The sequence below is a fragment of the Caretta caretta genome, chromosome 28 (assembly GCF_965140235.1).
Source record: "Caretta caretta isolate rCarCar2 chromosome 28, rCarCar1.hap1, whole genome shotgun sequence".
Lineage (NCBI taxonomy): Eukaryota > Metazoa > Chordata > Testudines > Cheloniidae > Caretta > Caretta caretta.
Genome location: NC_134233.1, coordinates 1,520,862 through 1,544,905, shown reverse-complemented (window position 1 = coordinate 1,544,905; position 24,044 = coordinate 1,520,862). Strand labels below are relative to the sequence as shown.

The following is a 24,044-nucleotide window of genomic DNA, read 5'->3' as shown; positions in this document are numbered from 1 at the left end:
CCCACAACCCCTGTAACACACACACACACAGAAACTGCAACAACCCCTCTACACACACACACAGAGTCTGCAACAACCCCTGTACACACACACACACCCCATACAACACAACACAACACATCACACTGCCCTGGTACACACAGCGCCGCCTGCAACAACCCCTCTACACACACACACAGACACACACAGAGCCTGCAACAACCCCTGTACATACACACACACCCCATACAACACAACACAACACAACACATCACACTGCCCTGGTACACACAGGACAGCCTGCAACAACCCCTCTACACACACACACGTACACACACAGACTGCAACAACCCCTGTAAACACCCACACACACACAACCCCTGTAAACACACACACACCCCCATACAACACAACACAACACAACACAACACATCGCGCCGCCCCTGGTACACACAGCGCCGCCTGCAACAACCCCTCTACACACACACACGTACACACACAGAGCCTGCAACAACCCCTGTACATATACACACACCCCATACAACACAACACATCACATCACACTGCCCTGGTACACACAGGACAGCCTGCAACAACCCCTCTACACACACACACATACACACACAGAGCCTGCAACAACCCCTGTAAACACCCCCCCCACAACCCCTGTAAACACACACACACACCCATACAACACAACACAACACAACACATCGCGCCGCCCCTGGTACACACAGCGCCGCTTGCAACAAGCCCTCTACACACACACACACACACACACAGAGCCCTACGTACCCCCCCACACCCCGCCCCTCCCGCAGACCCCTCCCCTCCCTCCCGCAACTGGGCGCAGAAAGTTGCGAGCCGCAACCCGGGGTGAGCGGGGGAAACTCGCGGGCTGCGCGGGGTTTTTTTTTGGGGGGGGGATCCCCAGGGAGGGAGTGAAGGGGGGTCCTGGGGGGGGATTTTCAGCCCCCACCGATCTGCAGCCGGGAGCTCAGGGCAGGGTCCCGGGGTAGCGGCTCGCGGCTGGAAGCTGGGGGGGGGGGTCGGGTTTGCAAAGATTTGGGGTCCTCCCCAACCAGGATCTCGGGGTGCTGTCGGGCAGGGCGAAGGCTCATGGGGGGGCAAGATTTTGGGGGTGGGGCTGAGTTGTGCCCAGATCTGGGGCCGGGTCGGGGGGGAGAGACGAGAAAGTTATTGCAAAGAGTTTGCAGGTCTGGAAAGTGTTTTTGGGGGGTCGTTTTGCGCAAAGATCTAGGGGTCCCCTGGAAGGATGAGGCTTTGGGGGGCTGCAGAGGTTTGGGGGGATCTTAGCCAAGGCTTAGGGGTGCAGCGTTGCTTTAGCCCAACTCAGGGTGGGCGGGATTTCTGGGGGAGGGGGGAACCACAGCTCTGCCAAAGTTTGGGGGGGATTCTCAGCAAGATTTGGGGGGGTCCCCTTTGAGGGCAGCGACTATGGGCAAAGCTTTGTGGGGGCAAGGCCCAGGTGTGAGGGAGGGGGGGCTCACCGGCCAGAGGCAGTGCTAGCTTATTTGGGGGTCCCTAAATATTTGGGGGGCCCGAAATATTGGGGTCCTGCTTGAGCTGTGTGGATCCCTAAGCAATTGCTTAGTCTGCTGACACCTGGCTTCAGCTTTGCTTAGTTTGGCAGTACTTTTCGCAAAGGTCTGGGGGGGTGCACTGCAGATTTGGGGGGGCCAGACAGGAATTGGGGGGGCGCTTCTTGCAAAGAGCTGGAAGGGGGACAAACTCCTGAGCCAAGCGCCAATGCCTTCCCCCTGCCTGGATGCTAGTTTTTTTTTCTTTCCTTCTTTTTCCAGCTGCCTCCAAAAATCTTGGGGTCCCCCCCCTTCATTGCTTCCTTTGTCCATGGGGCTGGGGGGTCCAGCCCAGCCAGGCCCCTTCACCCCACTCGGGACCGGCTCGTGGGAGCGCCTCTAGTCTGCCCGGGGCTGCTTCATTTTTCTGGACTTGCCCATTGTCCGCGGCGCGGGATTGTTTCCGGACCAGCTATTCCAGACCCGGGCCCTTTCCCGGGGATCAAAGCGTCCCCGACGCGGGAGGTTTCCGGACCCACTGCTCTAGACCCAGGACTTTTCTGGAGCTCCGAGACGCCGGACATTTTAGGGGAACCCGGCTCAAGGAATTTCTCCAGAATCAACTTTTTGCCAGACTCTGAAAGTTTTGGAGAATCTGGTTTTGCTGGATGGACGGAGTTTGGCTCCGTTGATTTGCTAGAGGCCACATTTGTAGGTAAACCTGACCCCCACCCCCCGGGAAAGAAACTTATTTTTGAGATTATTTTTTCTAGATTGGGAGGCAAATCTGGGTTTGTTTTTTCCCCCTTGACTGGGGAGAAATCTCAGTTTAACTTTTCTGGATCAGGAAGAAATCCGGGCTTAATTTTTCTGGATTGGGGCGAAATCTAGGGTTGATTTTTCTGAATCAGGGTGAAATCAGTTTGTTTGTTTTTCTAGATTAGGGAGAAATCAGTGTCTAATTTTTCTGGATCAGAGTGAAATCTGGGTTCCTTTTTCTAGATTGGCGGTGAAATCAGGGTTTGATTTTTTCTAGATTGGGGAGAAATCTGGGTTCATTTTTTCTGGATCAGGGTAAAATTGGGGTTTGTTTTTTTTCTAGATCGGGGCAAAATCTGGGTTTTTTTTCTAGATTGGGGAGAAGTCTAGGCTTGATTTTTCTGGATCAGGGTGAAATCTGGGGTTTTTTCTAAATCAGGGTGAAATCGGTTTGTTTTCCCCCTAGATTGGGGAGAAATCTGAGTTTATTTTTTTTCTGGATCAGGGTGAAATCTGGGTTTATTTTTTTTCTAGATTGGGGATAAATGAGGGTTTCATTTTTCTGGATCAGAGCGAAATCTGTGTTCATTTTTTCTAGATTGGCGGTGAAATCAGGGTTTGATTTTTTTTCTAGATTGGGGAGAAATCTGGGTTCATTTTTTCTGGATCAGGGTGAAATCGGGGATTAATTTTTTTCTAGATTAGCAGTGAAATCAGGATTTGATTTCTTTCTAGATTGGGGAGTAATCTGGGTTTATTTTTTCTAGATTGTGAAGAAATCTCAGTTTAATTTTTCTGGACCAGGGTGAAAGCTGGATTTATTTTTTTTCCAAATTGGGGGTGTCGGGGTTTAATTTTTCTGGATCAGAGCGAAATCTGGGTTCATTTTTTCTAGATTAGCTGTGAAATCTGGTGTTTTTTCCCCCCTAGATCGGGGCGGGGAAAACCAGGGTTTCCTTTTTTCTAGAGTTGGGGGAATCGGGGAGTCAGACAAATGTGAGGAGTTCAAACTTTCTAGACCAGGCCAAAATGGAGGATTAAAAGGTTTTGGGTTTAGGGGACGTTCTGGGGTTTCAATTTTCGAAGACTGGGGGAAAAGTGATTGTTTCCCTCTAGACGAGGGGAAGATGGGGTGTCCATTTTGTGCTCCATGAAAGGCATTTGGGGGATTCGTTTTTCTAGATTAAAGACATTGGGCGGGGGGGGGGGCTAATTTGCTTGTTAGCCTAGGGAGAATTTCCTCTAGATTACCAAAAATTGGGGAGGAGTGAGTTGATTTTTCCACACCAGAAATTGATTCACAGGTTAATCTTTTCCAGACTTGGTCATTTATTAGGACGTAAATATTCTTGTGGGTCGAATTTTCAGGCTATCCAGGGGTAGCTGACTCCTTCCATATAGCGGAAAATCTGGGGGATTCAATATTCCCAGATCAAGGCAGTTTGGGGGGCTGGCTTTCCGGCCGAAGGGTTATTTTTCTGGAGTAAAGTTTCCCCGATTGGGAATTTTCTCCCCCCGCCCGGTTGGTTGATCAGGATTTCGCGACAGCAGTTTTTCTCCGGCCAAGGAATTCTGGATTGCCCCGAGCCATGGAGGTCTGGCTGCTTTGTCTCTGGATCCCCCTCACTCAGGCCGTGGAAGGTGAGTGGAAATTGGGGGGATTTGGGCAGGTTTCAGTGTCTTTGGGAGCCAGGACTCCTGGGTTCTCTCCCCGGCTCTGGGAGGGGAGCGGGGGCTGGTGGGTGAGAGCAGGGGGGGGCTGGGAGCCAGGACTCCTGGGTTCTCTCCCGGAGCAGAGGGGGGCTGGTGGGTTGGGTTGGGGGGGGTTGCAGCCATCCATCCCGTCTGCTCAGCTCTCGCCTGGGGTTTGATTGACAGTGTTTTTTACACTAACAGAAAGTGGGCTCGGAAAAGTTCACTTCCATCTCCAAAAGTTTCTTTCTTTCTTTCTTTCTTTCTTTCTTTCTTTCTTTCTTTCTTTCATTTAAGCCCTTTCTTTCTTTCTTTCTTTCTTTCTTTCTTTCTTTCTTTCTTTCTTTCTTTCTTTCTTTCTTTCCTGCAGAAAAGGAGCAGCGCGTGGAAGCTGGCTTGTTGAAAGAGAAAACAGGCCTGGAAAGAAACCTGACGGAAAACAAGAAAAATAACAACAACCCCACCACCCACCCTCTTCCACTCTTTTCTTTCATTCTTTCTTCCTCCGGGTTTGTTCTGCCGAGTGAACATTTTTGCCTTTGAAAACTTTGTCTCCCCGCCGCCCAGCTCCTGGGGAACCTTTTCTCCTTCATTAACTCCCCCCCCCATCTTGCTTCTTCTTTCCCCCGGCCCCCCAAAAGCCCTTTACAGATGTATCTTACTCCTGGATTTTGCCTCTGTCTTTTGCTCCATCCCTTTGTCCTCCAGCCTTTCAGCCCAGGACGCCTGGGTTCTCTCCCCATCTCTGGGAGGGGAGTGGGAGCTGGTGGGTTAGAGCAGGGGGGGCTGGGAGCCAGGACTCCTGGGTTCTCTCCCCAGCTCTGGGAGGGGAGTGGGAGCGGGAGCTGGTGGGTTAGAGCAGGGGGGGCTGGGAGCCAGGACTCCTGGGTTCTCTTCTGAGTGTTATTCCCATGAAGTGGGAAGACCCCTCCTTGCACAGGGATTTAATCCCTTTCTCCCACCCCAATTCTTTGTGGGGTTGGCGGCATTCGAACTCACAGCCCGAGCCGGCTGGGCCGGGGTCCCGCTTTGCCCTGGCATGGAGTAGGGTGCGAATCCAGAGAGAACCCAGGAGTCCTGGCTCCCAGCACCCCCTGCTTGCAACAACCCAGCCCATTCTGGGAAGCCGGGCAGGCTCAGAGGCCGGGAGTTCGTTCACATCTGGCACGGATTTAGCCGGGGCTGGGGCCGGAGGAGAACACAGATTTCGGGGGGAGGGGTCACGCTCCGGCAGCTGGAGCCGGGAGGCCCAGAAGGGGGTGGAGGGGGCTGGAGCTGGGGCCGGATGGGAGCCGGCGCCCCCTAGAGGGGACAGGCCCCGGGCCCCATTCCCCACCCCCCTGAGCCAGCCAGGCCCCGGCCAGTTGCTGGTTTCCCCGTGTGGCCCCCCAGGCCCGACACGCCATGGAGTGGGCCAGACGCCTCGCACGGCCGTGCGAGCGTGCAGCACCAGAGCCGTGCGAAGGAGCTTGTGGGAAAGCGAGACAGGGGTCTCTGTGAGCTGCTGTGCCCCCGGGAAGGCCTCCGTGTACCCCCGGGGTACGCGGCCCCCCCCCCGGGTCAGACCCTCAGCCCGAGCAGACTCAGATTCACCATGTAATGACCCATCACGCACCACCCCACAACACCCATGAGCATGGGTGGGGGGACAAGAATTGTGTCTGCATGGGAAAGCATTTAGGGGTTCGCTGCCCGGCTCTGGGAAGGGAGCGGGGGCTGGTGGGTTAGAGCAGGGGCGGGGGGCTGGGAGCCAGGACTCCTGGGTTCTCTGCCCCTCACTCCAGACCAGCAGGGCCCCCCTTTTCTCACCCCCCATCACTTTTTCTGTTTCCCAGAGACCTTGCTGAACACCCGGCTGGAGACATCGGATCTGAAGTGGACGACGTACCCCCAAACTGACGGCCAGGTGAGGGGGCTGGCGGGAAGCGGGGGCAGGTGAAGGGGGTGTGGAGGGAGGGGGGCTGGGGAGAGGGGTCCGATATTGTGTTGGAGGCGGCCAGTCGGGTCACAGGCTCTGTGAGATGGGGGGAGGCTGGGAAGGGGGGATCTCAGGTTGTGGGGAGCGCAGTGGGTTCTGGGGAGGCAGGGGATGTGGGCAGGTTTGGGGGGGCATGTGGAGGAATAGGGGTGCTGGGTGTCTGGCCACCCCACTGACTGAACTATGTCCCCATCCCTGTGCTCTGCCCCCCGTCTCCTCCCCCTGCACCCCATCTGCCCATCTCTCCCTCCCCCCTGGACTCGATCCCCTCATCTCCCCCTGCACCCCATCTCCAAATCACCTGTTCTCTGCCCCCCATCTCCTCCCCCTGCACCCCATCTCCGAATGGCCTGCTCTCTGCCCCTGTCTCCTCCTCCTGCCTCCCATCCCCCATCTCATCGTCCCCCCTGCCCCCATCCCCCCATCTCCCCCTGCACCCCATCCCCCATCTCTCCCTTCCCCCTGGACCCCATCCCCTCATCTCCCCCTACACCCCATCGCCAAATCACCTGCCCTCTGCCCCCCATCTCCTCCCCCTGCCACCCATCCCCCCATCTCCCCCTGCACCCCATCTCCGAATCACCTGCTCTCTGCCCCCGTCTCCTCCCCCTGCCCCCCATCCCCCATCTCTCTGCCCCCATCTCCTCCCCCTGGACCCCATCTCCGAATCACCTGCTCTCTAACCCCATCGCCTCCTCCTGCCCCCCATTCCCCATCTCTCTGCCCCCCCTGCCCCCGTCTCCTCCCCCTGCCCCCCATCCCCCATCTCTCTGCCCCCCTGCCTCCATCTCCTCCCCCTGCACCCCATCTCTGAATCACCTGCTCTCTACCCCCATCGCTTCCTCCTGCCCCCCATCCCCCATCTCTCTGCCCCCCATCTCCAAATCGCCTGCTCTCTGCCCCCCGTCTCCTCCTCCTACCCCCCATCCCCACATCTCTCTATCCCCCCTGCCCCGTCTCCTCCCCCTGGCCCCCATCCCCCATCTCTCTGCCCCCCTGCCCCCCATCTCCTCCCCCTGCACCCCATCTCCAAATCGCCTGCTCTCTACCCCCATCGCCTCCTCCTGCCCCCCATCCCCCCATCTCCCCCTGCACCCCATCTCCAAATCACCTGCTCTCTGCCCCCGTCTCCTCCCCCTGCCCCCCATCCCCCATCTCTCTGCCCCCCTGCCCCCCATCTCCTCCCCCTGCACCCCATCTCCGAATCGCCTGCTCTCTACCCCCATCGCCTCCTCCTGCCCCCCATCCCCCATCTCTCTGCCCCCCATCTCCGAATCGCCTGCTCGCCCCGCCCGCCCCCCCGTCCCTGCCTTCCCCGCCCCCCGGCAGTGGGAGGAGCTGAGCGGGCTGGACGAGGAGCGCCAGCATTCGGTGCGGACCTTCGAGGTGTGCGCGGTGGAGGGCCCGGGCCGGGAGGCCTGGCTCCGCAGCGGCTTCGTGCCCCGCCGGGGGGCGGCCCACGTCTACGCCGAGCTGCGCTATACGGTGGTGGAGTGCTTCTCCCTCCCGCGCCCGGCCCGCGCCTGCAAGGAGACCTTCAACGTCTTCTTCTACGAGGCCGAGCGGGACCTGGCCACGGCCACCGACCCGCCCTGGCTGGAGAACCCCTGGGTCAAGGTGGACACGGTGGCGGCCGAGCACCTGACCCGCAAGCGCCCGGGGGCCGAGGCCACGGGCAAGGTCAACGTCAAGACCCTGCGGCTGGGGCCGCTGGCCAAAGCCGGCTTCTACGTGGCCTTCCAGGACCAGGGAGCCTGCATGGCGCTCCTCGGCGTCCGGCTCTATTTCAAAAAGTGCCCCGGGGCCGTGGCCCGGCTGGCCGCCTTCCCGGAGACGGTGCCCCGGGAGCTGGTGACGCCCGTGGCCGGCGCCTGCGTGGCCGGGGCCGGACCGGAGGGGCCCGGGCCCCTCAGCATGTACTGCCGGGAGGACGGGCGCTGGGCCGAGCACGCGCCCGCCGGCTGCGTCTGCCTGGCCGGGCACCAATCCGCCGAGGGGGACACGCAGTGCCGGGGTGAGGCGCCCGGACGCCGGGGTTCGGGGGGGGTCTGCGGGGAGGTGGGGGGCGGAGGCTGGGGTTCCGGGGTGGCCCGGATGCCTGGGTTCCCGGGATGGGAAGCCAGAGACTTGGGTTCCCGGGATGGGGACTTGGCTGCCTGGATTCTGAGGCGGGGGCCAGATGCTGGGGTTCGGCAGGGGAGGTTCGGGGGGGGGAGGCCGGACACGGGGGGAGCCTGTGGGGAGGTAGAGGGCAGATGCTGGGGTTCCAGGGTGGCCCGGATGCCTGGGTTCCCGGGATGGGAAGCCAGAGACTTGGGTTCCCGGGATGGGGACTTGGCTGCCTGGATTCTGAGGCAGGGGCCGGATGCTGGGGTTCGGCAGGGGAGGTTCGGGGGGGGGAGGCCGGACACGGGGGGAGCCTGTGGGGAGGTAGAGGGCAGATGCTGGGGTTCCGGGGTGGCCCGGATGCCTGGGTTCCCGGGATGGGAAGCCAGAGACTTGGGTTCCCGGGATGGGGACTTGGATGCCTGGATTCGAGGGGGGGGTCAGATGCTGGGGTTCAGGGGGACTGGATGCCAAGGTTTGGGGGTGCCAGACACCGGGGTTCCCAGGGTGGGGGGCAAAACACCAGGGTTCTGGGGGGCGCTGGTCACTCAGGTTCTGGAGCAGCTGGATACTTGGGTTCTGGGGGCGCCGGATGCCTGGGTTCCAGGCTGGGAGGGAACAATTGTGGGTTCTCCAGCAGCGGGTCTAGGAACTAGGTGCTGGGATCTAGCCGCAAATCGGGGTGGGGGGGGGCAGGACTCCTGGGTTCTCTCCCTGGGGAGCGGGAGGGTCAATCAAACCCCTCACATGGGAGGTTTGGGGGGAACATTCATCTCTCTGAGATGCAATAGGAATCCCCCCCACAGACCAGCCGCCCCCCCGGCAAAGGAGCCTCTGGGACACGGGACCTTTGAACACCTGGCCAGGGCCCCCCCAGAGCCAGAGGCTGGCGGAGAAAGAATCCAAACTATGGGGGGGGGCAGACACAAAGGGGGGACAAGCGGTGCTGAGATGCGGCCAGCTCTGGGGCGGGGTTGCCGGTGACCCGGGGACCCCTCGCCCGGCGCCGAGATGCGGCCAGCTCTGGGGCGGGGGCGGTTTAACCCCTTGTTTCCCAGGAAGGAGCCGTCTGACCCTGTTTGTCTCGCCAGCCTGTGCCCCCGACACCTTCAAGGCGACGCAGGGGGAGGGCTCCTGCCAGCCCTGCCCCCCCTTCAGCCATTCCTCCGCGCCCGGCTCCAGCATCTGCGCCTGCCGCAACGGGTACTTCCGCGCCCAGGCCGACCCGCCCGGCTCCCCCTGCACCAGTGAGTCGCTGTGGGAGGGGAGTGGGGGGCTGGGAGCCAGGACTCCTGGGTTCTCTCCCCGGCTCCGGGAGGGGAGTGGGGGCTGGTGGGTTAGACTGGGGGGCTGGGAGGCAGGACTCCTGGGTTCTCTCCCTGATTCTGGGAGGGGAGTGGGGGCTGGGGGTTTAGACTGCGGGGGGTTGGAAGCCCGGACTCCTGGGTTCTCTCCTCGTCTCTGGGCAGGGAGTGGGAGCTGGTGGGTTAGACTGGGGGGCTGGGAGGCAGGACTCCTGGGTTCTCTCCTCGTCTCTGGGTGGTGAGTGGGGGCTAGTGGGTTAGACTGGGGGGCTGGGAGGCAGGACTCCTGGGTTCTCTCCTCGTCTCTGGGTGGTGAGTGGGGGCTAGTGGGTTAGACTGGGGGGCTGGGAGGCAGGACTCCTGGGTTCTCTCCTCGTCTCTGGGCAGGGAGTGGGAGCTGGTGGGTTAGACTGGGGGGCTGGGAGGCAGGACTCCTGGGTTCTCTCCTCGTCTCTGGGTGGTGAGTGGGGGCTAGTGGGTTAGACTGGGGGGCTGGGAGGCAGGACTCCTGGGTTCTCTCCTCGTCTCTGGGTGGTGAGTGGGGGCTAGTGGGTTAGACTGGCGGGCTGGGAGGCAGGACTCCTGGGTTCTCTCCTTGTCTCTGGGCGGGGAGCGGGGGCTGGTGGGTTAGAGCGGGGGGGCTGGGAGCCAGGACGCCTGGGTTCTCTCCCTGACTCTGGGCGGGGAGTGGGGGCTGGGGGTTTAGACTGCGGGGGGCTGGGAGCCCGGACTCCTGGGTTCTCTCCTCGTCCCTGGGAGGGGAGAGGGGGCAGCGGGATTAGACCGGGGCGGGCTGGGAGCCCGGACTCCTGGGTTCTAGCTCTCTGTGCCCTCCCCCCGCAGCGACCCCCTCGGCCCCGCGCAGCATCGTGGCCCGGCTCAACGGCTCGGTGGTGGCTCTGGCCTGGAGCGAGCCCCTGGAGAGCGGGGGCCGCCGGGACGTGACCTACAACGTGCTCTGCTCCGAGTGCCCCGAGGGGCTGCCCTGCCGGCGCTGTGCCCACCTCAGCTTGGCCCCCGGCGCGGCCGGGCTGGCGGAGCCGGGGGTGACGGTCCAGGGGCTGCAGCCCTACGTCACCTACACCTTCGAGATCCAGGCCGTCAACGGGGTGTCGCACCTGAGCCCCAACCCGCCCCAGGCCGAGCTGGTCAACGTCACCACCAGCAAGGACGGTGAGCGGCCCCCCCGCTCCCCCGCACCCGCCCCGCGGCCCCCACGTCTGACCCGCAGCCCCCCCAGACCCCCTGGGCCTCCCGCGTCCGACCGGCACCCCCCGGTGCCCCCCAAGTCTGACTCACAGCCCCCGCGGCCCCGCCAGAGCCCCTCGCTCCCGAACCGCAGGCCCCCCCGGTGACCCCCATGCCCGACCCGCAGCCCCCCCAGACCCCCTGGGCCTCCCGCGTCCGACCGGCACCCCCCGGTGCCTCCCACGTCTCACCCGCGGCCCCCCCTGGCGCCCCCCAAGTCTGCCTCACAGCCCCCGCGGCCCCGCCAGAGCCCCTCGCTCCCGAACCGCAGCCCCCCCCGGTGACCCCCACGTCTGACCCGCAGCCCCGCCAGCGCCCCCGGTGCCCCCCACGCCCGACCCGCAGCCCCCCCAGACCTCCTGGGCCTCCCATGTCTGACCGGCACCCCCCGGTGCCCCCCAAGTCTGACTCGCAGCCCCCGCGGCCCCGCTAGCGCCCCTCGCTCCTGAACTGCAGCCCCCCCGGTACCCCCCACGCCCGACCCGCGGCCCCCGCGGCCCCGCTGGCGCCCCTCGCTCCTGAACTGCAGCCCCCCCGGTACCCCCCACGCCCGACCCGCGGCCCCCGCGGCCCCGCCGGCGCCCCTCGCTCCCGACCCGCAGCCCTGACGTGCCGTCTCCCCCCAGTGCCCCTGCCCGTGGACAGGGTCCAGGGGTCTCTCTCCCCAGCCGGGATGGTTCTGAGCTGGCCGGTGCCGCACCCCCCCAGCGGGCGCATCCTGGACTACGAGGTGAAATACTACGAGAAGGTGAGCGGGGGGAGTCGGAGGGCGGCTGTGGGGGGAGGCTCCTGGAGGGAGGGGGGCTCGGGAGGGGATGGAGAGGAGCTGGGAGAGGGGACTAAAGCTGGGGGGACCGGGCGGGGATGGGGGGAGGGGGTCAGGGATCAGAGGTGGGGGGGGATTGGGATGGGGCTGTGGGAGGGGGACGGAATTGGGGGAGGGGGATTGTGGGGGGGGAGGGGATCAGGAAGGGGGCAGATCAGGAGGCGGTTGGGGGGACAGGAGGGGGAGAGGGAGGGCACCAGGGGTGGGGATCAGGAGAGGGGTTGGGGGGGTGAGGTGAGGATCGGGAGGAGGTTGGGGGGAGGGGATCAGGGATCAGAGGTGGGGGGGAATTGGGATGGGGCTGTGGGAGGGGGACGGAATTGGGGGAGGGGGATTGTGGGGGGGGGAGGGGATCAGGAAGGGGGCAGATCAGGAGGCGGTTGGGGGGACAGGAGGGGGAGAGGGAGGGCACCAGGGGTGGGGATCGGGAGGGGGTTGGGGGGAGGGGATCAGGAGGGGGGCTTTGGGAGCGGGAGTGGGCCATGGGAGGGGATCGGCAGGGGGCTGCGGGAGGGGGAGGGGATCGGGAGGGGGGTCGTGGGGGGTGAGGGGAGGATCAGGAGGGGGGCAGTGAGTGGGAGGGGAGGTCTCCATGACGCAGAGCTGGGACCGACCCCCCCCCCTTTATCCCCCCCAGGGCGCAGCGAGCGGGGAGTCCCCCATGTTTGTGAAGGCGTCGGAGGCCCGGGTGACGCTGGACGGGCTGCGCCGTGGGGCGTCCTATGGGGTGCGGGTCCGCGCCCGCTCCGAGGCCGGCTACGGGGACTTCGGGCCGGAGTTCCTCGTTCCCGCGCAGGGCAGCGGTGAGTGACCCCCCCCCCGGCCGCCCCCAGCTCCGGCCCAGCCCCCCACCTCGGCCCCCCTCGGGCCTGAATTCCCTCCCCCCCCTGGAGCCTCTGGCTCCCACCGGTGTCGATGCTCACGCGGGCCCCGCAAGATGCAACCAGGTCGTTGGGCCCGGGGGCCAGGTTCAGATGGTGCCAGGTTGCCTGAGGAGGAAGTTTGCACGTGGAGGACGGTTGCACGAGGAGGAAGGTTGCCCGGGGGTGCCAGGTTGCACGAGGAGGAAGGTTGGAGGTGGAGGACAGTTACATGAGGAGGAAGGTTGCACGGGGGTGCCAGGTTGCACGAGGAGGAAGGTTGCACGGGGGTGCCAGGTTGCACGAGGAGGAAGGTTGCACGGGGGTGCCAGGTTGTACGAGGAGGAAGGTTGCACAGGGGTGCCAGGTTCCACGAGGAGGAAGGTTGCACAGGGGTGCCAGGTTGCACGAGGAAGAAGTTTGCACAGGGGTGCCAGGTTGCACAAGCAGGATGGTTGCACGGGGGGTGCCAGGTTGCACGAGGAAGACGTTTGCACGGGGTGCCAGGTTGCACGAGGAAGAAGGTTGGAGGTGGAGGACAGTTACATGAGGAGGAAGGTTGCACGGGGGTGCCAGGTTGCACGAGGAGGAAGGTTGCACGGGGGTGCCAGGTTGCACGAGGAAGACGTTTGCACGGGGGTGCCAGGTTGCACGAGGAAGAAGGTTGGAGGTGGAGGACAGTTACATGAGGAGGAAGGTTGCACGGGGATGCCAGGTTGCACGAGGAAGAAGTTTGCACGGGGTGCCAGGTTGCACGAGGAAGAAGTTTGCATGGGGGTGCCAGGTTGCACAAGCAGGATGGTTGCACGGGGGGTGCCAGGTTGCACGAGGAAGAAGTTTGCACGGGGGTGCCAGGTTGCACGAGGAGGAAGGTTGCACGGGGGTGCCAGGTTGCACGAGGAAGACGTTTGCACGGGGGTGCCAGGTTGCACGAGGAAGAAGGTTGGAGGTGGAGGACAGTTACATGAGGAGGAAGGTTGCACGGGGATGCCAGGTTGCACGAGGAAGAAGTTTGCACGGGGTGCCAGGTTGCACGAGGAAGAAGTTTGCATGGGGGTGCCAGGTTGCACAAGCAGGATGGTTGCACGGGGGGTGCCAGGTTGCACGAGGAAGAAGTTTGCACGGGGGTGCCAGGTTGCACGAGGAGGAAGGTTGCACGGGGGTGCCAGGTTGCACGAGGAAGACGTTTGCACGGGGGTGCCAGGTTGCACGAGGAAGAAGGTTGGAGGTGGAGGACAGTTACATGAGGAGGAAGGTTGCACGGGGGTGCCAGGTTGCACGAGGAAGAAGGTTGCACGGGGTGCCAGGTTGCACGAGGAAGAAGTTTGCACGGGGGTGCCAGGTTGCACAAGCAGGATGGTTGCATGGGGGGTGCCAGGTTGCACGAGGAAGAAGTTTGCATGGGGGGTGCCAGGTTGCACGAGGAGGAAGGTTGCACGGGGGTGCCAGGTTGCACGAGGAGGAAGGTTGCACGGGGGTGCCAGGTTGCACGAGGAGGAAGGTTGCACGGGGGTGCCAGGTTGCATGAGGAAGAAGGTTGCACGGGGTGCCAGGTTGCACGAGGAAGAAGGTTGGAGGTGGAGGACAGTTACACGAGGAGGAAGGTTGCACGGGGGTGCCAGGTTGCACGAGGAGGAAGGTTGCACGGGGGTGCCAGGTTGCACGAGGAAGACGTTTGCACGGGGGTGCCAGGTTGCACAAGCAGGATGGTTGCACGGGGGGTGCCAGGTTGCACGAGGAAGAAGGTTGGAGGTGGAGGACAGTTACACGAGGAGGAAGGTTGCACGGGGTGCCAGGTTGCACGAGGAGGAAGGTTGGAGGTGAAGGACAGTTACACGAGGAAGATGTTTGCACGGGGTGCCAGGTTGCACGAGGAGGAAGGTTGGAGGTGGAGGACACTTACATGAGGAGGAAGGTTGCACGGGGGTGCCAGGTTGCACGAGGAGGAAGGTTGCACGGGGGTGCCAGGTTGCACGAGGAAGACGTTTGCACGGGGTGCCAGCTTGCCCGTGATGGCAGGCTGCCGGCGAGGGTGGAGACACGATTCTCCACTGCCTGGCGGTGCGGCTGCACCCCATCTGCCACCTGGGTTCCTAGCGCCGCCCCATTCGCCTGCCAGGATCTGCCTCAGCGTCCCAGGGGCTGGCCCCCATTGCCCCCCCTGGGCAGATCAGGGCCTGGTGCCCCCCTTGTGACCTGTTCCAGTACAGCAGGTGCCCTGCCTCAGTTTCCCCACCCAGGCCCTTTGGTTTCTCAGTGCCCGCTAGGCCGGGTGGAGTCTCTCCCACTCAGCCGGGCAGGTTGGGTGGGCGGACGCTGACCTGACCCCCCCCGCCCCGGGGCAGCCCCCTGACAGCGTCTCTCTCCCCAGAGGCGGGGGGCCGGGCGGAGCAGCTGGGGCTGATCGTGGGGGCGGCCGCCGTGGGGGCCCTGCTGGTGCTGGCTGTGGTCGCAGTGGCTGTGATCTGTGTCAGGTGAGATTCCCCCCCCACCTCCCCGGCGCGGGTGGGGGGCAGGGGGGGGTCTGGCGGGGGTGGAGGGACGGGGGTGGGCGGGGTCCGGTCAGTTCCTCCCCTGGGGGGTTCGGGGCAGGGTGTCTCTTGGCTGCCCCCCGACTCTCTCTTCCTCCCCCGGCAGGAAGCACGGGGCGGGGGGCCGCGACCCTGAATACTCGGACAAACACAGCCAGTACCTCATTGGGCATGGTGAGTGGGGGGGGGACGGGGGGGTGGGTGAGGGGGCTGGCGGGGGGGGCAGGGCAGAAGCAGGGGGTGGGGGTGAGTGGCCGGCGGGGTCCCTGTCTGGGGGCTTTGGGCTCTAACTGCCCCCCCCGTGCCCCCTTACTCAGGCACCAAACTCTACATCGACCCCTTCACCTACGAGGACCCCAACGAGGCCGTGCGGGAATTCGCCAAAGAGATCGACGTCTCCTACGTGAAAATCGAGGAGGTGATCGGAGCCGGTGAGCCCCGCACCCCCAAACCGGCCCTGGGCCTCCCCCTGAGCCCTGGACCCCACCCCCGGGCCCCCACCCCCACTTTGGAACCCCCAAACCGGCCCCTGAACCCCCACACCCACCTCTGAACCCCCAAACCAGCCCCGGAATTCCCCCTGAGCCCTGGACCCCCTGAACCCCCCCAACCACCCCTGAACCCCCCAAACCCACCTCTGTACCCTGAGCCCCCGAAACCCACCTCTGTACCCCAAAACCAGTCCCCCCTGAGATCCCAAAGCCATCCCTAAAACCTCAAACAGGCCCCTGAGACCCCAAACCTGCCTCGTAACCCCTAAACCAGCCTCTGAACCCCCAAACAGGTCCCTGAGCCCCCAAGCCTACCTCTGAACCCCCAAACCAGCCCCAGAACTCACCCTGAGACCTGGACCCCCTGAACCCCCCAAACCACCCCTGAACCCCCCAAACCCACCTCTGTACCCTGAGCCCCCGAAACCCACCTCTGTACCCCAAAACCAGTCCCCCCTGAGACCCCAAAGCCATCCTTAAAACCTCAAACAGGCCCCTGAGACCCCAAACCTGCCTCGTAACCCCCAAACCAGCCCCTGAACCCCCACACCCACCTCTGAACCCCCAAACCAGCCCCAGAACTCACCCTGAGACCTGGACCCCCTGAACCCCCCAAACCCACCTCTAAGCCCCCAAACCCACCTTTGTACCCCAAAACCAGTCCCCCCTGAGACCCCAAAGCCATCCCTAAAACCTCAAACAGGCTCCTGAGCCTCCAAACCCGCCTTGTAACCCCCAAACCAGCCTCTGAACCCCCAAACAGGTCTCTGAGCCCCAAGCCTACCTCTGAACCCCCAAACCAGCCCCAGAACTCACCCTGAGACCTGGACCCCCATAACCCCCCAAACCACCCCATAACCCCCCAAACCCACCTTTGTACCCCAAAACTAGTCCTCCCTGAGACCCCAAAACCATCCCTAAACCCCCAAACAGGCCCCTGAGCCCCCAAACCCACCTCTGAACCCCAAACAGGTCCCTCAGCCCCCAAACGAGCCCCAGAACTCCCCCTAAGCCCTGGACCCCCTGAACCCCCGCAAACCACCCCATAACCCCCCAAACCCACCTCTAAGCCCCCAAACCCACCTTTGTACCCCAAAACCAGTCCCCCCTGAGACCTCAAAACCATCCCTAAACCCCCAAACAGGCCCCTGAGCCCCCAAACCCCCTTCGCAGCCCCCAAACCAGCCCCTGAACCCCCAGACCCACCTCTGAACCCTCAAACAGGTCCCTTAGGCCCCAAACGAGCCCCAGAACTCCCCCTGAGCCCTGGACCCCCTGAAGCCGCCCAACCACACCTGAACCCCCCAAACTCACCTCGGAACCCCAAAACCAGCCCCATAACCCCCACACCCACCTCGGAACCCCAAAACAGGTCCCTGAGCCCCCAAACCCACCTCTGAACCCCCAAACCAGCCCCAGAACTCCCCCTGAGCCCTGGACCCCCTGAACCCCCCAAACCACCCCTGAACCCCCCAAACCCACCTCTGTACCCCAAAACCAGTCCCCCCCGAGACCCCAAAACCATCCCTAAACCCCCAAACAGGCCCCTGAGCCCCCAAACCCACCTCTGAGTCCCCAAACCGGCCCCAAAACTCCCCCTGAGTCATGGACCCCCTGAACCCCCAAACCACCCCTGAACCCCCCAAACCCACCTCTGTACCCCCAAACGAGCCCCCCTGAGCTCCCAAACCCATCCCTAAACCCCCAAACCGGCCCCTGAACTCCCCCTGAGCCTCAAACTCCAACCCCCCTCAACCTCCAAACCAGCCCCTGAACCCCCAATCCCCTGCATCCCCAAACCCACCTTTGAACCCCCAAACCGGCCCCTGAGCTCCCCCTGAGCCCTGAACCCCACACACCACCAAACCAGCTCCTGAAGCGCCAAACCTGCCTCTGCCCCCCCCAAACTCCCCCCCAAGCCCCCAACTCCTCCTGAACCCCAAACTGGCCCCTGCAGCCCGAAACCAACCCTGCACGCCTGCAGCCCCAAACCGGTCCCTGAACTCCCAAACTGCCCCTGAGCCACCAACCCCCTGCACCCCCAAGTTCATGGCTTCTGCTCCCCCAAATCCACCACCCCTGCAACCGGGGTCCCGGAGGGGCTGGGGGGCCCATGCTGTGGTTGCTCAATTGGGGCAATCCCCCCAAAACGGGTGGTTATTTCTAATCATTCGACCCACCTGGTTACCCAGACGCCAAATGAGCAGGTCGCCTTAAAGCGCCCCCAGCCTTTGGGCTCCCCGCTCGGCCGGGCCACGTCAAGGACGGGAAGGACGATTAGAAATCCGGTTCGTTCTCTAAGAAGTTCTCGGACACGTCGCCCCCACCAGGCCAATGAATCGGTCGCTTCTCAGCCAAATCCGCTTGGAGCCGGGGACCCCTCGAGCTCGCGGCTCCGGTGGCCCCCCGGATCGGGGCCTGAGCATTTCGCCAGCCCCCCAGCAGGCTCCGGCGAAGCCTCTTGGAAGTTAGCGCCTGGGATTGGCACCCGGCAGCTGCCCGTCTCCCGCCGTTGGCAGGCGCGGTGAAGCCGGGGGTGTCACGACATTCGCGGTGCGTCGAAACGGCGAGATTTCCTCCGTCACTGAACGAACGACTCATTTCATTCCCTCGCCTCCTCCTTCTCTCCTTTCTCTCTCTCGGCTCGTTGGTTCTCTCCCTCTTTCTCCCCGTCTTGTTCTTCCTTTCTCATTAATCCATCTTCCTTTCTTTCTTTCTCCCCGCCTCGTTCTCTTTCTCTCTCTCTGTCTCGCTCCCCCTTTCCCGCGGCAGGGGAGTTCGGGGAGGTCTGCCGGGGCCGGCTGAAGGTGCCCGGGAAGAAGGAGAGCTGCGTGGCCATCAAGACGCTGAAGGGGGGGTACACGGAGCGGCAACGCCGGGAGTTCCTCAGCGAGGCCAGCATCATGGGGCAGTTCGAGCACCCCAACATCATCCGGCTGGAGGGGGTGGTGACCAGCAGCACCCCGGTCATGATCCTCACCGAGTTCATGGAGAACGGGGCGCTCGACTCCTTCCTGCGGGTATGGGGGACCCCAGTACGGGGGGCAGGGACCCCCAGACACCCCCAAACCACCCAGATCATGGCGAACGGGGCCCTCGGGTTCTTTTTTGGGGTACAGGAGACCCTGGAATCCAGGGCAGGGGCCCCTGACCTACAGGGGGGACCCAAAAGCCCCCTCATGCTGTGCCCCCAGCCCTCCAGAGCAGTGCAGTGGTGTGGGCCCCGCCCCCACCTCTTCTGGCCCCACCCCCTGGGGCCCCTCCCCTGCCTCTGTGACCCCACCCCGTCGGGTCCTGCCCCTGTCATCCCACCCACCCGGGGCCCTGCCCCTGCCTGTGTGACCCCGCCCCCGGGGTCCAGCCCCTGCTTCCGTAGCCCCGCCCCTGTCCCTGTAGCCCCACCCCCTGGGGCCCCACCCCTGCTGCTGTGACCCCGCCCCTGGGGTCCAGCCCCTGCTTCCGTAGCCCCGCCCCATCCCTGTAGCCCCACCTCCACCCCCTGGGGCCCCGCCCCAGGCCCGCCACGGCCTCTGAGGCCCCGCCCCCTCTTGTGGCTCCACCCCACCCCTGGGGCCCCGCCCCCTGCGCTGACCCCGCCCCCGTCTCCCCCCCAGCTGAACGAGGGGCAGTTCACGCCCATCCAGCTGGTGGGCATGCTGAGGGGCATCGCCTCGGGGATGCGCTACCTGGCCGAGATGAGCTACGTCCACCGGGACCTGGCCGCCCGCAACATCCTGGTCAACTGCAACCTGGTCTGCAAAGTCTCCGACTTCGGCCTCTCCCGCTTCCTGGAGGAGAACTCCTCCGACCCCACCTACACCAGCTCCCTGGTAGGGCCCGGACGCCGGGGTCCTCCCCGCCTTGGGGCGGGACGCTGGGGTTCTCTCCCTGGCTCTGGGAGGGGAGCCGGGTCCCGTGGGTCAGAGCAGGGGGGGCTGAGAGCCAGGACGCCTGGGTTCTCTCCCTGGCTCTGGGAGGGGAGCCGGGTCCCATGGGTCAGAGCCAGGATGCCTGGGTTCTCTGCCCAGCTTGGGGATGGGAGTGGTGGGTTAGAGCAGCGGGGGGGCTGGGAGCCAGGACGCCTGGGTTCTCTCCCCGGCTCTGGGAGGGGAGCCGGGTCCGGTGGGTCAGAGCAGGGGGGGCTGAGAGCCAGGACGCCTGGGTTCTCTCCCTGGCTCTGGGAGGGGAGGCGAGTCCGGTGGGTCAGAGCAGGGGGGGCTGGGAGCCAGGATGCCTGGGTTCTCTGCCCAGCTTGGGGATGGGAGTGGTGGGTTAGAGCAGCGGGGGGGTTGTGAGCCAGGACGCCTGGGTTCTCTCTCCAGCTCTGGGAGGGGAGCCGGGCCTGGTGGGTCAGAGCAGGGGGGGCTGGGAGCCAGGACGCCTGGGTTCTCTCCCTGGCTCTGGGAGGGGAGGCGAGTCCGGTGGGTCAGAGCAGGGGGGGCTGGGAGCCAGGACTCCTGGGTTCTCTCCCTGGCTCTGGGAGGGGAGTGGGTGCTGGGGGGTTGGAGCAGGGGGGGCTGGGAGCCAGGACTCTCTCACCCCACTCCTCCCCAGGGCGGGAAGATCCCCATTCGCTGGACGGCCCCCGAGGCCATCGCTTTCCGCAAGTTCACCTCGGCCAGCGACGCCTGGAGCTACGGGATCGTCATGTGGGAGGTGATGTCCTTTGGGGAGCGGCCCTACTGGGACATGTCCAACCAGGACGTGAGTACGCCCCCCCCCCCCCGCGAGCCTCCCCCCTCCTCCGCCGTGGGCTGGGTCAGAGCAGTTCTGGCTGTCACCGGCCGCCCCGCCCCAGAGGTGGCCGCATCTCGGCGCCGGGCGAGGGGTCCCCATCGAGGGCCCCCCCCCCCAGCTGTGTCTGAGCCGCGCCGTCCTCGCAGGTGATCAACGCCATCGAGCAGGATTACCGCCTGCCCCCCCCGGCCGCCTGCCCCACGGCACTGCACCAGCTCATGCTGGATTGCTGGCAGAAGGAACGAAGCGCCCGGCCCCGCTTCGCCCAGATCGTCGGCTCCCTCGACAAGCTGATCCGCAACCCGGCCACGCTGCGCATCGTCGCCCGGGACGGCGGCGGGTGAGACCCTCGGGGGCTGGGACATGGGGGGCTGAGATATAGGGGGGCGGAGAGCGGCTGGGCCTGGAGCAGGAATGGCGGGCCTGGGATATGGGGGGGCTCAGAGTGGCTGGGCCTGGGGCAGGGATGGACGGGCTGGGATATGGGGGGCTGAGATATTGGGGGGGGGCTCAGAGTGACTGGGCCTGGGCCAGGGAGGGGGGCTGGGATATGGGGGGGCTCAGAGCGGCTGGGCCTGGGCCAGGGAGGGGGGCTGGGATATGGGGGGCTGAGAGTGGCTGGCCCTGGGCCAGGGAGGGGGGCTGGGATATGGGGGGGCTCAGAGCAGCTGGGCCCGGGGCAGGGAGCGGGGCTGGGATATGGGGGGGCTCACAGCGGCTGGCCCTGGGCCAGGGATGGGGGCTGGGATATGGGGGGGCTCAGAGCGGCTGGGCCTGGGCCAGGGAGGGGGGCTGGGATATGGGGGGGCTCAGAGCGGCTGGGCCTGGGCCAGGGAGGGGGGCTGGGATATGGGGGGCTGGGAGTGGCTGGCCCTGGGCCAGGGATGGGGGGCTGAGATATGGGGGGGGCTCAGAGCGTCTGGGCCCGGGGCAGGGAGGGGGGCTGGGATATGGGGGGGGGCTCAGAGCGGCTGGGCCTGGGCCAGGGAGGGGGGCTGGGATATGGGGGGCTGAGAGTGGCTGGCCCTGGGCCAGGGAGGGGGGCTGGGATATGGGGGGCTCAGAGCAGCTGGGCCCGGGGCAGGGAATGGGGCTGGGATATGGGGGGGCTCAGAGCGGCTGGGCCTGGGCCAGGGAGGGGGGCTGGGATATGGGGGGCTGGGAGTGGCTGGCCCTGGGCCAGGGATGGGGGGCTGAGATATGGGGGGGGCTCAGAGCGTCTGGGCCCGGGGCAGGGAGGGGGGCTGGGATATGGGGGGGGGCTCAGAGCGGCTGGGCCTGGGCCAGGGAGGGGGGCTGGGATATGGGGGGCTGAGAGTGGCTGGCCCTGGGCCAGGGAGGGGGGCTGGGATATGGGGGGCTCAGAGCAGCTGGGCCCGGGGCAGGGAATGGGGCTGGGATATGGGGGGGCTCAGAGCGGCTGGGCCTGGGCCAGGGAGGGGGGCTGGGATATGGGGGGCTGAGAGTGGCTGGCCCTGGGGATGGGGATATGGGGGGCTGAGATATGGCGGGGGCTCAGAGCGGCTGGGCCCGGGGCAGGGCTGGGGGTGTTGGGGGATGGGAAGGGTGGGGTTAGGGGCCACCTGCTCCCCTCCCCCCTCTTTTCACCCCCAACCCCCTGTTCTTTTGGGGTCCCCCCGCACCTCCCCGGGGCAGGGATCCAGCCGCCGCCCCAATTCCTGCCCCCCCATGGGATAAACCCCCCCAGTCTGGGGCAGAGCAGCCCCTGTATAATGACACGAACCCGGCCCCTGCCCCCAGGCCGTCCCACCCCCTCCTGGACCAGCGGGCCCCCCACTACGCCGCCTTCGGCTCGGTCCGCGACTGGCTCCAGGCCATCAACCTGGGCTGCTACGAGGAAAACTTCGCCACGGCCGGATTCGGCTCCTTTGAGCTGCTCCGCCAGATCTCCAGCGAGTGAGTGACCCCGGGGCTGTGGGGTGGGGGGCACCGGCAGGGCTGGGGGGGCCAGGGGGCTGCGGGTCGGGAGTGAGGGGCACCGGCAGGGCTGGGGGGGCAGGGCCAGGCGGGCCAGGGGGCTGCGGGTCGGGAGTGAGGGGCACCGGCAGGGCTGGGGGGGCCAGGGGGCTGCGGGTCGGGAGTGAGGGGCACCGGCAGGGCTGGGGGAGCAGGGCCAGGCGGGCCAGGGGGCTGCGGGTCGGGAGTGAGGGGCACCGGCAGGGCTGGGGGGGCAGGGCCAGGCGGGCCAGGGGGCTGCGGGTCGGGAGTGAGGGGCACCGGCAGGGCTGGGGGGCTGCTAACCCCCCGTCGCTCTGCCCCCGCAGGGACCTGCTCCGAATTGGGGTGACCCTGGCCGGCCACCAGAAGAAGATTCTCTCCAGCGTCCAGAACCTGCGAATCCAGAACAAAACGGCCCCGTCCGGGGGGGCTGCTGGGAGCCGATTCTGACCCGATTTGGGGCTTGTGTCCGGCCTGGTCCCCCAGAGCTGGCAACGAACCGGGCCCCGGGGTACTAATGGGACCTGGACTGCGCTGCAGGGGCAAGTCTCGAACCCGGAACTTGGGGGACCCCTGCCCCCCCCCCAGGCTTGCGCTTTGCCAATCTCAGCAGGGAGAATGTCGGGGGCGGGGGGGGTGGCCTATTGGTGGAGGGTTCCAAGATGGCCGCCCGCGGCCATGTCCCAAGATGGCCGACGAGCCCTTCGGTCAACGGCCAAGGTGGCCGCACTTCAGGCTCCCAAGATGGCCGCTCTTGCTTGGTTGCCGGGTCGTGCTCTGGACCCCGTCAGGTCCCAAGATGGTGGTCGGGGTGGGGCTCCCACGATGGCCACCGCTGGTTGGGGTGACCAAGATGGCTGGTCTCCAAAGCCAGGCAACCAAGAATCCAAGATGTCTGCTCTATGGTCGGTCTCCAAGATGGCCGCCCCAGGAGCAAGATGACCGCCCTTTCGCCGGAAGCGCCCCCCCCCAACCCCCGGCACCTACTTGAATCTCTAGGCCCCTCCCCCACCATTGGGGGGCCTATAAACTTGGGATGGCCCCCCCCATTAAGCCAAAGAGTGACTATGGACAACGGTGATGTCATGGCTGCCCAGTGATGTCATAGACTGGGGACGGCCAGAACGGCGGGTGATGTCATCTCCCCAGGGACTGCCTCGTGATGTCATCAGGAGCGGCTCTGATGTCACAGTCAGGATCCTGCCGGGCGATGTTATCGATCTGCATCGGGAGCCCGGTGATGTCATCGTTTGGGGGCCCGTGAGGTCATCGCCGCAGGACATTGAGGGACGCTGGGGGGGGGCTGCTTTGTGAGGTCATCACTGGGCGCCGGGCTTTCACCTTCATATTGAAGGCGAATTTAACGGGGGGCGGGGGATTGTTGTGATTCGCTGTTGAACCAAAGTTCGGGGTGGGGGGAAATTGGGGGGGTAGGTAATTTCCAGGCTCCCTCCCACAGAGCTGGGACAGTGTGTGGGGTATCGGAATCCCACCCGCCCGAGCTGACGTGGATTTGGGGTCCCCACCCAAAATAAAGTGGGATTCACTCAGCTCTCTAAGGAAGTGGAATGAGGTAACACCTGGGGGGGGGGTCTATTTCACGTGGGGGCGGGGCTTCAGAGGGGGCGGGGCCTGGTCCAGCCCCGCCCTCTCGCGTGGGGCTGCTGGGTTTTAGGCGTGGATTGGTTCGGGGGCCACAGTGCGATCGGCGAGACACTAAACTCCGCCTCTGGGAGCCAGGACTCCTGGGTTCTCTCCCTGGCTCTGGGAGGAGAGTGGGGGCTGGTGGGTCAGAGCAGGGGGACTGGGAGCCAGGACTCCTGGGTTCTATCCACGGCTCTGGGAGGAGAGTGGGGGCTGGTGGGTCAGAGCAAGGGAGACTGGGAGCCAGGACTCCTGGGTTCTATCCACGGCTCTGGGAGGAGAGTGGGGGTGGTGGGTCAGAGCAGGGGGGGCTGGGAGCCAGGACTCCTGGGTTCTCTCCCTGGCTCTGGGAGGAGAGTGGGGTGGTGGGTCAGAGCAGGGGGGGCTGG

The 24,044-nt window shown here is 64.8% G+C and overlaps 1 protein-coding gene across 1 annotated transcript; it reads left to right on the top strand.

The window, feature by feature from the left end:
- Nucleotides 1–789: 789 nt before the first annotated feature.
- Nucleotides 790–23,561, top strand: EPHB4 (EPH receptor B4). The gene is made up of 18 exons (XM_048833604.2): nt 790–855; nt 1,803–2,235; nt 3,815–3,920; nt 5,807–5,877; nt 7,279–7,963; nt 9,147–9,302; nt 10,203–10,532; nt 11,234–11,355; nt 12,071–12,236; nt 14,665–14,767; nt 14,931–14,998; nt 15,142–15,255; nt 18,088–18,335; nt 18,930–19,145; nt 19,870–20,019; nt 20,199–20,392; nt 21,814–21,969; nt 22,338–23,561. Exons 3-18 carry the CDS (start codon nt 3,869–3,871, stop codon nt 22,459–22,461), a joined length of 2,955 nt encoding a protein of 984 aa, XP_048689561.2. The 5' UTR covers nt 790–855; nt 1,803–2,235; nt 3,815–3,868; the 3' UTR covers nt 22,462–23,561.
- Nucleotides 23,562–24,044: the final 483 nt, after the last annotated feature.